At 45.6% G+C, this 18,651-nt stretch overlaps 1 protein-coding gene across 4 annotated transcripts in view; it reads right to left on the bottom strand.

Moving 5' to 3' along the window:
* RGS3 (regulator of G protein signaling 3) overlaps positions 1 to 18,651 on the bottom strand; it is a 155,237-nt gene that overhangs the window by 60,660 nt on the left and 75,926 nt on the right. For all 4 annotated transcript variants that reach the window (XM_090021712.1, XM_090021713.1, XM_090021714.1 and 1 more), the window contains 2 exons: positions 17,863 to 17,974; positions 9,364 to 9,407 (listed from right to left, as the gene is read on the bottom strand). In XM_090021712.1, coding sequence (XP_089877838.1) covers positions 9,364 to 9,407; positions 17,863 to 17,974 — 156 coding nt within the window. The remainder of the gene's footprint in view (positions 1 to 9,363; positions 9,408 to 17,862; positions 17,975 to 18,651) is intronic.

Below are 18,651 nucleotides of genomic sequence, written 5' to 3'. Positions count from 1 at the left end.
GCCGTGGGATCCTGCCTCATGTGAGACTGCAGCCCTCCAGGCAGGACTGGCCAGCAGGCTGGGGCTGGCTGTTACCAGAGCAGCAGAGAAACATAAGGGGATGCTTGGAGAGAGGAAGGGCCCAACTGAGCTAAGCACAAGGCTCCAACCATCCCTGTTAGCACCAGGGGACCACTGAGGAAAGGAGCTCTGTTTGGACAAGCAAACAATAGTTCAGACCTTTAAATCATCCCTCAAAGTTTGGATCTCCCTCCACCCATGCAGGGAGATGCATGAACCCCTGATATTAGCCATCAGAGCCTCCTTCCGTGCCAGGACCACTGAACAGAAGAGAAGGCTGGGGAAGAAAGTGGGACTGCACAAACCCCAGGTTATACTGAGAGCCATGAGCACACATGCTAACAGCCATGGGCACAAACACAGTGCTATGGGATTCCATGACCCTGGAGATCTGCACTGAGCTGGGCCAGTGGATCATGAGGACCCCTGGAGGGAAGTCCTGCTGCAGGCACAGGTAAAATGTTCATGAATGTGTAGTATTCATATGCCTAAAGCAGTGGTTAGTAACATTTTCCATCATGGGCTGGAACAACCCACCTCAAGTCTGAGACAGACAAATGCTAAGATCCAGCTGCCAATTCTCTCCACCACTCTGCCATGGAGCAGCACATGCAAAACTCATGGCTGTCCAGATACCACCCACAATGACTCAAAGAGCACACTGGCAGGCAGTCAGATCTGGATGGAAAGTGATTTTACTGGGAACGGTGGTCACATCCAGGTCAGCACTGAGCTGACCAAAATGTCACATTTCTTGATGGCTCTGTGGGTGCAGAAGACTTGTGAATCAGAATCGCCACCACAGCTAGGTCTCATTTGGCACTCCTACAGGAATCTCACCAGGGAGACCCAGGACAGAAATAGGAAGGACAGAGAGGTTCACCTTGGAGGTGGGGATGACTAGATGGGCCAAAAATACAGCTGGGGAAGCCTAGCTAAAAGAGCAGTTAGAAGCCAATTTGAGGGGCAGACTTTTTTAGGATAAAGTTAAAACTGCCTGGTGGTCTCTCAAGCTTTTGAAAACAAGCAGATGAATAGTTAACATAGATATAACCTTAATTCTACCCTCTTTGAGCAATCCCCCAGTATGTCCACTACACAAGTACTCACACTCTTCTTCTATACTATGAAGAAGCTACCTGCACTTGCTTTATAGGCAAATATTCAATCTACATCACAGAAAGAACACCACATCTGTTAAATTTTACAAAATACCATAGAACATGGAGTATCATCATGCCCCTTTATAAACCCATGGTGCATCCACACCTTGAATACTGTGCCCAGTTCTGGTCCCCACACCTCAGAAAGAATACAGACAAACTAAAGGAGGTACACAGAAGGGCAACAAGGATGACTAGTGGTATGGAAGGACTTTCATATGAGGAGAGAATAGAGGCTAGGTCTATTCACATCAGAAAACAGATGTTTGTGGGGGGGTTGATAAGGATTTACAAAATACTAAGTGGTGAAGAGAAAGTAAATAGGGATTTATTATATATTATCTTGTACAATACAAGAACTAGGGGTCACAAAATAAAACTACTGGGTAGTAAGTTTAAAACTAGGGGTTTTTTTGTTCTTACACAGCGTGTAAGTAAAGTTAGGACTCTGCCACCAGATGTTGTGGAAGCTGGCAGTTCCGGCAGATTAAAAAAAAAGACTGGACAAATTCTTGGAGGAAAGGTGAATCAGTAGCTATTGAGCATGAGAATTATGGATACAGCCTCTGAATTAGGACTTCCTGGACCTTAAATGCTGGAGGCTGCAAGTGAGAGAGGAACAGTAGAAAAAAACCTGGCCATACTCAGTTCACTTCCCCTTTCAGCCCCTGTGCGACACAGGATACTGCGTAAAATGGACCTATGGTCTGACCCAGTAAATAGCAAGTTTTATGTTCTTATGGTTAAGGTGTTTTCCTAGGGAGTGGGAGAAGTGGGCTCAGATCCCCTTGGGCAGAAGACGAAGCTAAAAACAACCTCTCTGTTCCTATTCAGCATTGCCTAGTTTCTACATCTAAGGATCAAATTAGCCCTTTGGGCCACAGGATCAGAACAAGAACATTCAGACGACTGCCTATCAACACTATGCCTGTTCCTCAGTCACTCCTCCCCAGCTCCCCATCCTGTAACCACAGCCAACAATTCTTTGTCCATAGATGCTGGACCTTATATTTTGCCAAACAGAAAAATGTTTTCTTTTAACCACATCACCTAGCAGTCTAGATCACTCTATGCCAGTGACCTGTCCTCCATATTATTTATCACCTTGCATTTGAGTCACGTGCAACCTTTATCAGTAACGATTTTATGTCTTCTTCAAAGCCACTGATAATATGCTAAATAGCATGGGCTAAGAACTAATCCTCACAGGACCCTGTTAGAAAAAACACATGCTCAGTGGTGATTCCCCATTTACAATTACAGTCTGGCTATCAGTTATCCAGGTTTTAATTTGTTTAATCTATGACATGTTGATATTGTAAGATTCGAGTTTCTTAATCAAAATGTCATGCCTTATCTAGTTAAATGCTATATGGAAATCTAAATATATTACATCAGTGTTATTACTTTTATCAACCAAAGTTGTTATCTCGTTAAAAAAAAGATATCAAGTTGGTCTGAAAGGATATATTTTCCATAATCCCACGATGACTGGTAGTAATTATATTACCCTCCCTTAATTCTGTATTAATGAAGTCCCATATCAGCTGTTCCATTATTTTGCCCATGATCAATGTCAGTCCTATAATTACATAGGCCATCCTGTTTGCCCTCTTTAAATATTAGTGCATTAACTTTTTTCCAGTCCTCTAGAGTTTCCCCAATGTTCCAGCAATTACTGAAAATCAGCAATAATGCTCCACAGAGCCCCTGAGTTAGCACTTTAAAAAATCCTGAAGAGAAGTTATTTGGACCAGTTGGTTTCAAAATACCTAACTAAAGTAGCCACTGTTTAACCTCCAATGTCTCTTTGCATGTTGCTGCTCACATGTCTCCCCTCTAAGGTGAACAATCCCATTATTCCCAATGTTTCATCCTAGGAAAGAAGTAACTGGTTCTCTGATCTCTGTTCTTCCCCAGCACTGCTATAACCAGAGGTGATAATGCCACTTTCATCAGGGCATGAGATGTAGAACTCCTGATCTTTTGAAGCATGTGCTTTAGGGGCCAGATTTTCTCATAGTGTAACTCCACTAAAAACCAGAGATTTATGCCAATTTATATTAGATGGGGGACTAGTACTCACTATGTTAATAATTCGGGTTAGATAACAATCATTCAGCATTTGTTTGGTAACAAAACAGAGCATGAGTTTGCTTCAACTGTCCTTGATGAAAACTTGCCATGATTACTTATAACAACTTATGTATTTAGTAAATACAAGTTACCTTTTATTTTAAAATAAATAAATAAAATACACAAATATATTTTAAAATAAATTTAATAATAAAGCTGAACACAGATCTAAGTAAGTCTAAAAGTATATATTAAAAAGACTCAATTCCAATTCATTTGCAAAATAAACCTATCCGTGGTTCATGATGGGGCCAAACACTGATCTGTTTGGCTGACATAAAGTGTAAATAACTCCTCTGGTCGGGGGCTACTTGGAATTTGCCCAACAGCCAGGAAACAACTGGGCTCTTTCTGTGTAAGGATATATTTGGATACACCTTTGTGAACCCTTGTGCCTGGAGAGGCTGGGCACTAGCATCACCAGTACAAAGATGCAGCATGGGGAACTTAAGCAGAGGAGCTCCCATTGAATACACAATCAAGCAGCTACTGCCAGTATTAAAGATACACCCAATAATTTAAATGTGTTAATTAGAAATGGTCAGGAATTCCCACTGAAATGTTTTTCTGTAGGAAAGATTTTCCAACCAAAAGGCAGTTTCCAAAAACTGTAATTATTCATAGCTAGATTTTGATTTTGTGGATAATCTTCCATTTAATTTTCCACTGGAAAATTTTACACAACTATTTCATTTCGGGTCAGTTCAATGTGATTTGAAAATTAACACATTTCACGATAACAGTGTGAACAGTTTTCCTTTCCTTCCTCTCACATTCCTGTGCAAACCTTTATCTATCGTTGTTTTGCAGTGATATTGCAGAGGCCCCAATCAGGACTGGGACCAAACCTTTGCTATGCCCTGTATAAACACATCAGAAGGTGCAGTCTGTGTCCCAAACAGCTAATAAACAAAATGATTCCCTGTCAAGATGGAAAATTCCTATAAATAATCATTGTAGTCAAGATCCCTTTCAAAGAAAGTTGAGTGGTTTATTTGTGTGCAATTAAACAGGATGACTGAAGGCAGCTTTTCTATTACACTTCAGTTTTCTCTGAACTTCAGAATTTCCATTTTGTAAGGGTATTTCCAATATCCACAACACACTAGATTCTGTTACTAAATCTCTTACATTCCTGGTGAAAAAACCCCCCAGAATGTATTCATATATCATCTACAGGATGATGTAACATCATCCCCTACAGATCATTAATTAGACCTCAAAGGGAAATGTTTGTCTCAGAGTGAGAGTGCATGAAGGAATCCCTCTCTACTTACTGAGCTATTAAAACAATGATAGGTTTCATTACAGAAGACAAGCAGATAATAAACAATGATATGAGAGTTTCCACCAACAGCTACTTCAGATACCTAAACCACTGTACACCCATTCAGCTTGAGGTCCCAGTGTGCTTATATGCCACAGTAATGGTTGTTCCATAAGTCATTGGGACACTGGGCACATCTACACGTGCTGATTTAAGGCACACTAACCATTTTTAAGGCACACTAAGAGTACAGGTCTACACATGCACACCCTTAACGCGCCTTAAAAATGGCAAATTTCAAGCTATTTGTGCCTAAATTTGATACCTGCAAAAGCAGGTATCAAATTTAGGTGCAAATAGCTAAAACACCTTAATGCATGTGTGGATGCACTAAGATGCATTAATGCTGTGTACGTTGACTGACTTGGGACTAAGTTTAGTCTCAGTCCCAAGTCAGTCTGCACAACCACATTAATGTGCCTTAGCATGTGCACATGTAGACAGGCCTAAATTCCCTTAATGCACATTAGCCAAATGCACCTTAAGTTTAGGTGCTCATAAATGCATGTATAGATACACCCAATCACTTTCATCATCCCTCCCAGACATACCTGCATTCCTCGCTGCAAAATATAATGTCTGCTACTGACACAGATTACCTCCTAGAACAAGACTTCCTGCCAACACCAAGATCCATCAAGGCCACCTTCCTCCACACAGCAGCACACCTCCTACATAGCAGAGGGTACAGCTGCTAGTCACAGAGCTCTGTTACTGATACGACTCAAAGCCCTCCTGGTTTTCTTTACTCATCTTAGATAAACAGAAAGACTTTTTGTTCTTCTTTGTAGATTGCATCTCGTTTGACATTTCCTTCCTGCTATAGCTACCACAGGCCTCAGTTCACTTTGTGATGTAATGACCATTCAGTGGAAAAGAGGAGGAAGAGGTGGAGAGGTGCTACTTCAGTGACAGAGATGAATCCAGCTGCATCGTCCCACAGAGGTAACTGGACATGAAAGATGAGTCACGGCAGAGTCTAGGGGAACCACCCAACAGCATACAACTGCTTATTTTGGGCTGGGAATAGTTGAACTAGTGCAGGATTCACTGACAGGAGACATCTGCCAGCAAGTGCTAGCTGCTGTGCATGGGTGACCCAAAGCACTGTTCCAGGTAGGTGCCCATAAATCTAACTAACAGCCATTTCCTATACCTCACACAAATCTCTCTTCCACTAGGCTACTGGGCACACTCCTGTCACAAGCTGCGACTGCTGCCTCGCTGACCTGCTCTAACCTGGGGGCCATCTCAGCTGGAAAGCTCTCTTGGCAGAGGGAACCAAATTCTGTTCCCATAGACAGAAGGAAAGATCAACTTTGTGTGCAGACAAAAAGGGAACTTACACACCTGGAAGGCCCAGCTATTTACCAAAGAAAATACTAGGACAACTGGGACAGCACCTCTCAGAGTCAGGATAGGCTGGCTTGGGAGGCGGGCATCCAATAATAGAGGAGTTTCTATTGGAGGCTGCTGTTTTGTTCTCCAGGATTTTAGTTTTTGTTTAACCAAAGAATAAGTCTCCAGCCTTTGTAAGTGTGAATATCATCTTAAAAATGCTGCAGTGATGCCTGCCTGCATCTCCAGCCAGCCTACAATAATAGCTCTGAGACAAGCCCTGCACCTACTCATACTAGAAGGGTGTTAACTAAGCTCAGTGGTGATACCTAACATATCAACTGGAGCTGATATTTCATTGCTGATCAGAGAATGTGAAAAAAAGAAGACAGGTTGATTATGATGATATTCACTGAAAGGATCAGCAACCCCACAGCGTGCGTGCCAGACCGTGGCAAGTGATGACATTTTGCTTGGCATGCAGGCCCTCAGGGCAGATGGCAGGGGACCTGCAAGGAGCCCAATCCTTGTTGTGACAGTGCAGCCCTGGCTCCTTCCCTCCTATCCATCCCAAGGCACGCATGCACATGCCACTAGCAACAAGCTGGGCATGCGCTCCATGGACCCTGGTATATCTGCTTGTAGCCTCCCCAACATCTGCTGCAAGTAGCCTGGGCTCCAAGGAAGACAGCAGGGGCCTGCCCAGAGGCGAGTCTGGCTAGGGCAATCAGCTGGGAGGCTACAAGGAGCTATACTGGGGTCCACAGATGGCAGAGACGGAGCCAGGGCTGCACTGCCACAAGAAGGATAGCTACCCAGCCATTCACCCCCGGCACACCACCACCTTACACATAGACTCTGCAATTTTTTGGGCACTCTGCCCAAAAACGTTACTGACAGTTGGTCTACTGTGCATAGATCTTTTTTTTGCAGTTCAGGTGGGAAAAGCCCTTCCCACCGCTCCCCCATTTGACCCTGGAGCTCCCATGTGCCCTTCTTACTGTTAAAAACCAGGCTGCGTGTGTATAATGTGGTGCACCCAAAAATCCCAACCACACAGCCCAGTGCTCTGAGCCCCACCAACTTCTGCACTTGCAGGAGGTAGATAAGGATTAAGGCCATACCAGCACCCAGTGAGTTTGAGTGGCTTGCTCAGGGTCACCCACCAGTCAGCAACAGAGCTGTCCCTAAAATTCAGTTGTCATTTCTTGCAGGCTTGTGCTTTTAGCCACACGCAAATCATTCAGTGCTGGCAACAGCTGCACTAGCTTCCCTAGCACCCTGTCACCTTTGTGACCTTGCTATGAATCTACTGACTCAGAGCACATGAGTGGGAGTCAGGACTCAGCTGCACTATTTCTGGCTCTGCTACTGACACATAGATGTGATGGTGGGTAACCTCCTTTCTCTCTTTGTGCCTCAGTTTCCCTTCTGTAAAAAAGGAATTTCCCCTTTCTGCAAAACTGTTTGAACACTGAAGATGGAAAGTGCATGAGGTTTCACTTGTCTCCCCCACTCCTGAGCACCCTATCAGTTCACAGGCATTTGTAAAGGCATTTTTAAACCTTTTTTTTTTAATCCTTTCCTCTCCCTACTGCTGCTCTTTATGGCAAAGCTGATGAGGTGCTGGCCGTGGGCAGCAATACACCCGGTCTGTCAAAGGGAGGAGTAGCACTGCAAGGGTGATGTCATCGTTGTTTATGTAGGCCACTGGCCTTCCTTGTTCAATGCATAAGCAGCCCCTGCTGGATGATGAGCCATAAAACAGGATTTACTGCAAGGCTGAAAGCATTCCCTTGATTTTCAGCAATTATGGGTTAGTATATGTGGAAATAGCAAGGATAGACATAACTCAGAATAGAGAAGTCAGGAAGAACAAGGAATTTCCAAATCCTTTACAGAAGGCACTTTTGAAAGCACTGAGAGTATGTAATGTCAATGGAAGAGCAAGACATGCTTTGGACTTTCCATGCAACCATGACATGTTGACTATAGCTGATGCTCCTGGCTGTCATGGGCCAGAGCCATGAGATAGATTTGCAGTGACATTCAAATCCAGGAAAAGACGACCACTCTGCATTTCATTACAACTTGAAAAAGAAACCAAAAAAACCCTCTGACATTAACTCCACCTTAAAATGTTCCTGTTTATGGGCCCTCAACCTCCTCAAATGGAGTGTCGGATTTCAAAATGCATCTTAGACAAAGGCTGTATTTCCCCCACTGACTCATGTGAACATGCACATGGTTCCTCACTTGGAAATAAAACTAGCGACAGTTCAAAAACCCCTGGGCCACAAAAATATTTGTATTATTTATTTCTATTGTAGTATTGTCTAGAAGCTGCAACTGAGCTTGAGGCTGCCATTGGGTGAGGTGCTACACAAATACACAGGGCAGACACTTCCTGCCCCAACCAGCTTACAGTCTAGGCAGACATGCAAAGTATTGTGGGGGTGGGGAGAGGAAGGAACAGGGAGGAGAAGCAACTTGCCTGAAGTCACATAGCAAGTCAGTGGCTGAGCTAGGAATAAAACCCATGTCTCCCTATGCAGAGTAGTGCCCCTTCCACTAAATCAGAAATGAATTAAATTCAAATCTGAATATTTCTTCCACTGACTTTCACCAGGACTATTTATTATTCTCTTGCGTAATCTCTTGCCCTGTGAGTAGCAGGCCTTAAAATCAAGAATACAATGGAGAGCTGTGAAGAAAATGTCAGGATTTAGTGATTAGGTGGACCCATGAACAAGGAACATGCTCTGCCGTGCCCTTAGCTCGTGTATGCCACAAATGGAACTCTGCTGAAGTCCTAATGATTGCAAACGTGTGAAGCAAACAGTCACTTACCATCCATGTGCACTTTCAGATCTATAATTCTAAAGATTTTATATAGTCTTTTATGATAGGCTCCTTTGTTCCTATTTCATTGTTTAAAACTCCTACGATCTAAAGGCAAGAATAGGTAAATACCCATAAAAATCAAATTGAAATAGACTGGCAAAATTAATTCATCATTAGGCAAAGGAATCCAGAGGTCTAAATCAAAAGCAAGAGCAGTGGGAAAAGAGCTACCCATGGATTACATGTCAGGGAAAGGAAGGGTATACAGACATCCATGCTCCTGATTCACAGGTTCCATTTAGCAGCAGCTTATTAATATGCTCTGGCTGCAGCCACTTAGGTTTCCTATGCAGACTACTGGAAAACTAATTAAAAAGAGAAATTAAATGAATCTGTTCTGTGCTCTCTGTACTTTATGCCCCCAGTATATAGTATTGGTCAGTGTGTTTGGCTCCCTCTGGAGTGGGGATTAATTCCCAAAGTACAAATACTCACCTCTGCAAGGTAGAGGATGCAGAATTTCAGATCTTCCAAAGCACCTGAAAGGGAGAAAACAAAGCCAAAATCAGGCTTTGGCTGGGAGTCACCAAACAAAGACCTGTGACACTGATAAAACAATAAGCAATAAGATTGTATTTAAAAAAAACTAAGGATGCAATTCTGCTGTAGCAGGCTGTCTGCTGGGAGCAATACCTGCTGTTTGCCTTCCAGGAGGACATCCCTGTGGTTAAAACAGCAGCCAAACTGGGGTTAGACTCATTTATGTGCTGCATAGCATGGGTTTTCCTCCAGGCACATTTCCTAGAGAAAGGCCTTGCTTCTGTTATGTCTGTAGTTCGGAGGCTGGTCAGTGAAGTGCATTAGTAAGGACCAGCCTGATGCAGAAGTAAAGCAAGAGGCTATTTAAGGCCCTACTTGCACTTAACCATGGTGCCAGGGGCTGGGCCATCTCCCTTAAAAGCATGGAACCAGGGAAATCCGGAATTCCTCACTGCTTTCCCAAATGCTGGGTTACACATCGTGAATGATAAAGGTGGAGTTAGTGCACATTGCTCCTCCATGCTGCCACATATCCAGCCTCTGTGCTGATCATTGAGCACCTCTCCCCCAAGAGCTGTGGGGAAAAGAATCTCCTGAAACTCATGAAGGACAGTGGAAACTGTCAGACTGATCAGACCCAACATCCATCCAAGTCCATAATTCTGTCCCGGCATAGGATAATAGCTGGTTAGCAGTTGCTTCAGAGAGAAGTATGAGAACCTGCAGTAGGCACTGATGCTATGAATTGCCCTAGGAATAGTTCCTCCATTGGTCTGCCACCCAAAGAGGCAGGGCTTTTTTACATACTAGAGCAGAATAAGCTTGGGTGTGACTTTAGCATACAAGCTACCCCACACTTCCCACATAGACTTCTTTAACAGGACATCTGCAGTGACATTCTGCAGGATACAGAAGTGCCATCAGTGATGGCTTAAACAGAGTTACATTTTAAACAGCTGGAGATTCACAGCAGAATATATTAGCCTGAGTGGAGCTCCAGGATGCTACAATTAGTCTATTGCTAGTACCCAACCTGGAAGTAAGCTCAGGTGGTTCTGGGTTACAGTGCAGCTGAGAGCAGTACCTGATCCAACTTCTCTGCACCCTGCATTACTTTCTTTTTACATCCTCTCTCTAATGAATGCTGCCTCAATCCTTCCAGTCTCTAGTCATACCCTTGGTCATTCCCATCGCCTGTCTCTGAGCCACATGTTGAGATGGAGACAGATCTCACACAACATCCCCCATCAGTATAGCTCATGACAATTGCTAAGGACACTGTTTCCTTGAATAGACATTGCTGAAACAAAGGAAGAGCAGGGGAGAATGGAGCACAGGAGACAAGATGCAAGGGCAGAAACAAAAAGCCAAAGGATCCCAAGTGCTAAAGCATGTCAGCAGCTAAGCTAGAAAAGCTTGCTCCCTGACAAACCACATGAGCTAGCACAGGGAATGGGTCCCACTCTGGGCAAACAGACAGCTGCAGGGTTTATATTTTGTATTAAAAGAACTAATAGATCCCCTTGCGATGATAACAGAGCACAGTGCAGCCCCTCCCTCTGAACCTCTTATATGGGGGGGGGGGGTCAGTGGGACAATACTTAGCGAACAACACCATACCACTACCACTAGCACAGGTGCCTCCATGGAGCAGGCAGCTTTGCTTGGCTCTTTGGAAAAAGAAGATTCAAAAAGATAATGAGAGCAATGATCCAGACTTTGTGAAACCACAGGTTTCCCTAAATCAGACAAGCCCTTTCTTTGCAAGGTGTCTGAAGAAGTCTGTTCTGCCCTGGCACTTTGCTCAGGCTGATTCTCACAGCAGCTAGGGCCAGCCGAACTAGCAGAACTGGCTCCATCTTCCACTTGCCCTTGCTGAAAGAATTTGCTGAGAGTGCTGCTGCTCCTGGCATCCACAAGGAGGAACGTGGATTCCTACTCCCCTTAAAATTGTCTTCTGTTCAAGGGGGAAGGAAAACAGTGGACTCTGCCAAGTTCTGCGGACAGCAAACACCTGAATACAGTCTTACTGGTGGAGATATAAGCAACACAAGATGGGGACACCTGAACTTCACAGTAATGGATTAGATGTAGCAAGAGGCAACCCTGCCCTAGCTATGCCTACAGTGGGACGCCCCCAGACTTACCACAACCCCCAAGGGCAAGAACCTGCTGGGCCGCTGACTTCACAAGCTTTTTCAAAGTGCTCTCTTGCCTGTGGAGCAGTTGGGCTCTGCAGTCTGTGTTCAGGAGCAACTCTGGCTGATCAAGACATCAGAATGAGCTCTGCCTCATTGCCACTGTGTGCACCGCACTGCCGATGGAGACAGGCTCTGTACAGGGACTGGAAAAATAACACTCCCCAAAGAACCTCGCAGTAACGATCCAGTACAGTCAGCAACCTCTGGAGTTAACAACTGATGCTATGATCCCACAGGGACACCCTGCCACCACCTGTGCTTTTTCCATGTGCCACAAAGCAAGTGCACAAACAGCGTCACATTCCAAGTTTCCATGCTATCCTTCATCGGCAAGTGCTCTGTATCTGGAACGGATACACAGGCTGGGGCAAAATGAGGGCCCCTATAGGGCCTTGGTTTTCAAGAACTTTACAGAAGGGCATGACATCCCCATTGCAAGGACAGCTATGCCTGAGGCCCAGGCTGTGCTGGTGAGGCCCTGATACTCTGGGAATGCTGTTGAAGAAGTGTCAGATAAAGAACACAGTCCACTGCGTATCTCCAGGCATCATAAGCTCTACTGGGCTGTGACCTGTGCTATGGGATCTGAAAAGTGCTCCCATTTGGAAGCATTCCCATTACTGAGTGATGGGGCTGGCAGGTCTGGGCCACGGTTAGTGCTATTTCTTGAGGGAGCACCTGAAGGGACCCCCAGCTCCCTCCACAGCTACTGCAGATTCCAAACTGGCAAAACTATGGGCACCTCCAGATTTACCCCAGACATCTCACTTTAACCCCAAAGCAGTCCTGACACAGACTCTGCCCCAGACCTCACAGCAAGTTATCACCTAAAGTCATTGGGGCTAGCCAAAAGTCCTTGCTTTACACCGCCAACACCACCGTCCTGGGGGCCCCTGCAGATCCATCCAGCTAGTGCTTTACACGCAGAGGGCTTGGGAGAATAAAAACCTCATTCATTTACTTTATGCCAACATTTCATGTTCTCTTGCTTTCACTTATGTTTAGTATGCTCACCTCAATACAAAAAAGCCTGCCCTTTCCACTCCACCCTATCAAACACAGATCTTGCTCACTTGTGCTAGGAAGAGTAGAGACAATGATAAATAACTGCAGATCTCTGAGTGAATAAGAACTATTTAACACAACAGATGATCATGAAAAATAACAGCCCTCCAGCCTCCTTCATAGGTAGTTTGCAGCATTAGGTCAATATACCCAGCCACACTTCTCCAAGGATTCATATCTGGCTTCCCAAATGGCGTGGCTAAGCTCAGAAACAAGTGTCATCCTTCCAGATGTGCCACACCCCTTAAGGGCACAAGACTGGCATGTGGGAGCCTTGGAAAGGGCTCTGGATCTTTGTATCTATTTTATTTAGGCTTCCAAAGTGACAATTGTTTCATGCAACAGAACAAAAACACAAGGTCATTGGAACCGATTTGCCTTCCAAGCTGCAAATGCCCTTCCATAGAGTTATAGATACAAACATGAACTCCAGCTCTAACGATCACTTCTACAAGCCCCCAGATCACCAGCCACCTACTGGAGTGGGATCCAGGACAGGTCACCAGCTACCTGCCAGAGTGGGATGCAGAGCCCGTGAGGTAGGGCTGGCTCACTTCTGTTTTCTTAAGTATCAAAAATCCACTTCAGACATTTTACATCTACTGCAGGGGGTAAGAGGAGAGGTCAATGATCATGAGCTGTGATAAGAACCATTAGGCAAAGCTTACAAGGCCTCTGAATCATTTGCTTACTGCTCCCTACAACCACAGATTTTTCCATGACAGCAGGCTACATGGGATTGACACAGAGCTGCTAGCACCATGGAAAACCCCACAGTCCCAGTCCTGGCTAGAGTTACTGATCATTCACTGTGCAGGCACAAAATGAACAGGGAAAGCAGAAAGCCTTCTTCAGCACTCAGGCAGCACAAACACCACAGGCCCCCAGTGCAACCAACTCCTCATTGGAAAGGATGAGCAAAGCCATATTGTGTGTGCTCCTCAAGCAGCACTGAATTAACCTTGCATGGAAATTTGCTCTGTGTGTACAAGTATGTGCGTCTGGATGTGTATATGCAGGCACATTATTGGCACCAAACATTCAAAAACAATGTTAGACCACTCCAAATCACAAGACGGGCTTAAAAATCATGAATGTGTGGAGCAAGATAATGAGTTTTTTATTTGCCTTCTTTCACAAGCCATCAGATGTAAAGCAAATGGAAACTGAGTTTCTTCCATAATCACAAGACTCCAGGTACAAGGCTTTACAAAAAGCCCCAAATATTACAAACCTCAGAATAAAATCCTGAGAATTGCATTACATGCGTTTGTGGGCATGTATCTGTGCATAGTAGGAGACTATGGACAGAAGAATTGCCTTTGCAGACAGACTGCCAGAGACTGTATGAGAAGGACAGTGCCAGGAGGGACAGACCCAAATGTAGATTCTGAAGCACAAACACAGAGGCTGTTACAAGATCTACCAGAATGTATTTTAAGTCCCAAAGGAACCTACCCAGCTACCTTTGCAACTCAAACCATGGCAGTGTTGGGCTAGGACATGAGAACCTGAAACAAACTAGGGACCAACCCTAAGTAGACAGTCATTCCCTACCTGGGAGAGACCCCAGCCCTCTGAAGACGACAGTCAGATAGCTAGCACAGTCTATTCCATACACATGCCATGCTCACCGTCATACACCATTTCTGTCGTGACAAACAAATAGTCTTTGATCACGCTGTGCTCAGAGATGTGTTAAAAGAAAATCTGCAGCCAAACAGCAGAGTAAAACAAAACCCACCAGGATCCAAGATGTTTAAAATTCTTCTCAAATGTATTAAACTTCAGGTTGGGCTTTAGCATTTCAAATTAACCTGAGAGTGTTCCTCCAAAGCACCACTGGGCCTTGCCTGCTCATGTGCTCCTCAATGTACTGACAGGAAACAAATGAGTTTTACAAAGTACACATCCATTCAGTGCCGAATCTCTCCCTCCCTAAGGAAGCTATATTTCCACAGAGCCACTGATGGGGAGGTAAGGGGAGCTATTCCTCACATGCTAAAAGACTTGTATGTAAGCAATGTCTTCCCAACACACCAGCACCTCTGGTCTCCTTTCCAGTAAAAGGTAAACAGAAGACCCAAGAATAGATCCAAGTCAAGAACTACTGAACCCTGCGGGCAGCAGAGGGTTGGGAGCAGGCTATAATGACCCGAGCAGTTTTACCAGCACCATCTACTAGATCACTGCAGTCCATGGACGATGTACTACACGAGAGGTTACTTCAAGTGTAGCACTTCTCCAAGCTCCTGCAGGTGGGTAGCAAAGCAGCATAAAGTAGATGACTGTTCTCACTTTGGGATCCCAAACGGGCGGGAGACAGGACCATAACTGGGAAGATCTCACAGCAGGGCCCTTGATTTTTTGCTGCTAAGCACTAAACTAATGCACATGCACGCCAGGAGGGGTGCGGTTCCCCAGCAAGGCGGTAACTTGAGATGGAAATTCCCACAGTATCTACTGAGGAAGCTAGCCGGCCCCTTGGAAACATTGGCTGGTGCAATACTCATCAGCCATGTTGGGCTTCTAAAGCAGGAAGACAGAGCATTGTAAAGCAGATTATATTGATTTGCCTTTGCACAGTGCAGTAAGCAACAGAAACAGGAAACATCACAATGGTCTTCAGTGTACCGGAGATATCTCAATTGTTATACTCAGCAATACGCCTGTTCCTATCAATGTGCCATTCAGTGAGTTAGGAGACCAACAAAAAGTCTCTGCCAAAAGGGAATGATGGGGGTGGAGAGGGGTTTATATGGGTCGGCCTATACACCTTTGTGACAGACCAGTTAAATCCATACTCGGGGCTGGTGTCTAGAAGCATATTACACTAAGCATTGAAATCCCAGCCAAGGTTATTCGAAAAGAAACGTCCCTCCTTTTCAGGGGTGGTCACTGTCCTTCCTCGTTAGACTCTCTGACGTAGGACTAAGCAAGCAGTTATAGTTTCAAGGAAAAAGGTAACTGCCTGAGGAATCAGACTGACACGCGGGAGGGTAAAGGTGCACAGCAGTATAGCAGGACCTGCAAACAGGCTTCACTGAGAGTCAACATCAAGTGCCACGGGGACAGGCACAAGCAAAGCCAACTTCTTTGAGCTCCTGAACAAGACCAGAAGGAAGAAGCAGACTTTGATGGCAGTTCAGATTGAAAAGGCCATCTGACATCTCAGTCAGGATCTGCCAAGCTGTGCAATCAAAATATGCGCCTTTCCAGAACTTACCACTACAGGGCTGGACGCCAACAGAAAAGTACTTCACAAAGGACATTTCCACATCAAGTCATTAGAATAAGCAGCACAGGGCAAAGAGAGCCAAAAACTCCTCACAAAGTACTCAGTCTCATTTCTAAATGAGTTAGTTCTGCCTGGATCACCCCCACTGCATCCATCCTCCCCAGAAGAGGACTTTACTTGCAGTAATGCTCCAGGAACCAAGAAATGCTATGTCCCATGTGCTAAAGGAAGAGAAACAGACCAGGTAACCTTTGGATCCAACTGAAACGGCTCGAACATTCAATACTAAAAGCCCACAATGAACTGGAACAAGCTGACAGGCAAGACTAATTTTCATAGATTTCAAATCGGCTGGAGAAAATCACAATCTATCCACATGAGATTCACAAATGGGAAGTGAGAATCCCCCTGAGTAACTCATTAGTCACAGCCCAGTCCTAGAATAAGCACTCGCAACAGTCAACACAGGCTCCTAGTGCCGGGTAGGCAGTACACTGGGACAGAAAACAGCAGAACCAGAGCAAATGGAGGACAATGGCCTCGGAGGGAGGAGGGATGGAGAAATCAGCCCATCCCAACCAGTTCAGAAACACCTCACAAATACAGGTACACACATCAGCCCTGCTGCACTCCTCAGCCATGACAGAAAAACAGGGCACAGCTATAGTTAGGTCTCTCTTCACTAAGATTTCTTCAGCTGCCCAAATTGCACAGGGGGGGTAAGAGCTTGATTAGCCCCCTCTCCTCCCGCCATGCCAGTGTTTGGGTTAGCAGAAGGCTGCAGTGCCATAATGCACATCTCACCAACTTCAGTTGTGAGTACCAAGGAATACCAGCTCGGTTCTTCGGTGCCTCTACCGTATGGTCCTCAGCTACCGCCCTTAAAGCACGCTTAGGCCCCAGCAGCTGCTCCTGTAAGCTGCAGGCTGAGAATGGCTTCTTCAGACTTTTCAAAGGGTATTTTTACCTGTAATCAAATAGACTAGCTGCACCAGGAAGGAAGGAGCAAGGTGGGATTGGGATCAAGGTCCAGAGCTGACTCTACATAGGAAATGAAGAGTGGAGCAATTATTTTGTTCCTCTTTTGTATCTGAGCAGCCAAGGTCATGCTCCATGTTCTCTGGCATGAACTAATTTCAGCCCCTGCCCCCAAGACCTCTCTGTTGCTGAAATTCCCTCTCCCAAACAAGCAGCGGGGTGTAATAGCCAGGCAAAGCAGCCTGCACGAGAAAAATGCTTACAGCCCAGCCCAGCCAGCCTCACTCTTTGCCTTTTCCCCTCAGACCTTGGCATTTTGCAATGTGGATGTGTGAACTTCCCCAGCTAGCTTGGGAGGGAAGCAGGGGGTGGATGCCAGGGGAAGTGGGGCAAGTAAAGGTCAGTAGGGCTTAGTCAGACTCCTGTGGAGGAAGCTGCTGTGCTCTCTTCAAGCACCAGGGGGGAAACCTCAAGACTCCACTTCCCTTCTCAGCCTTAGCTAACTACCGCTGTACACAATGCAGCACCGGGAGGGCGGGTGCGGCGCAGCGCAGCGCGGCACAGCACGGCAGCATCCTTGGAAGGGATGGCCCCTCATCCCAGAAGGGTCTTGTTCCATTTGTGGTAACCGCAAGAGGTGTGACAGGCTATGAAAATCAGAGCTATTCCTAGCACTCTGTACGCTTTAAATATTAAAGCACGCGAGTCTGTATTCAGGGAATAATGGGGAGGGCTGGACTGGCCTCCGTAAGGGAAGGGTGAGCCCACGTCCTGGACTCCTTCCCTGGTGTGTAGGTTCAGCAGCACAAGTGGAAGGAGAGATCGTGTACTTCTGAGACTCTCGCCATGCCCAGGAACAAAGCAGGTGCTGGCCCAGACAGCCCAGCTTGACTGCCCTGCCGTGCTGGGTCGACCCAATTGTTGCCCACATGAACCACAGGAGAAAGGCTTTGGCCTGCTGCACACACTCACCTTCCTGGAGCTTTACACTCTGCAGATAGAGAGGATTCCTCAGCACGTTGCAGCGCCCCGGCTCATCCTCCTTGGTGAAAAGCAGCAAGTCTGAGTAGATGAAAAGGGTCACCTGGAAGAAGAGGACATCATGAGCTCTGCAATATGCTCAGTACTCTAAATGGCAGGAGCTCCTGCAAGGTGTCACTAGACTACTGCTACTGCCTCATAATGGACCTATAGGCAAATTCTGGGGTCCTGTGATGGGAGGAGTAAGTGTATATACTCTCTCTGCCATTGCCAGCAATTTCAGGAGAAGGTATGTGAAGCCCAGAGAAGACAGATATGGCATAATCTGACCCTCGGTAGGTCTCAGATGGAGGATCCTTGTGAACCAAGTATGACTAAGGTACACCAGTTTCTGTAATGAATTGTAAAGAGGGCAGTGATGTGGCCAGCATCAAGTGCCTTTGACCCCCCCGCCACCTGACTGGCCAGAGACATATTTACAGCCAAGTCAACTGGAGGTGGCTTTTGGCACAATTCTGGAGCAGTGCTGGTATATCTGGGGCCGAAGCAGAGGATCTTAACTGCTCTGCCACAACACCTTATGTTTAGGTTCAGCCTGGAGTCTAACAGGGAGAGGCCAGCATAAGCCTTGAAGCACTTCCTTGACAACAGGCTGGCCAGAAACCAGAATTTCCATTCCACTCCATGCACAATTCTGACATTTCTATTTTTATTCATTTCAAGTCTGAGCAAAAAATGAAATTTCTAAAATTTCTCCCAAAACAAAAAAAAAACATGGAA

The sequence above is a fragment of the Crocodylus siamensis genome, chromosome 11 (genome assembly GCF_052110815.1).
Source record: "Crocodylus siamensis isolate JL-2025a chromosome 11, ASM5211081v1, whole genome shotgun sequence".
Classification (NCBI taxonomy): Eukaryota; Metazoa; Chordata; order Crocodylia; family Crocodylidae; genus Crocodylus; species Crocodylus siamensis.
The sequence above is the reverse complement of the archived record's forward strand: the minus strand, read 5'-3'. Positions and strand labels throughout refer to the sequence as shown.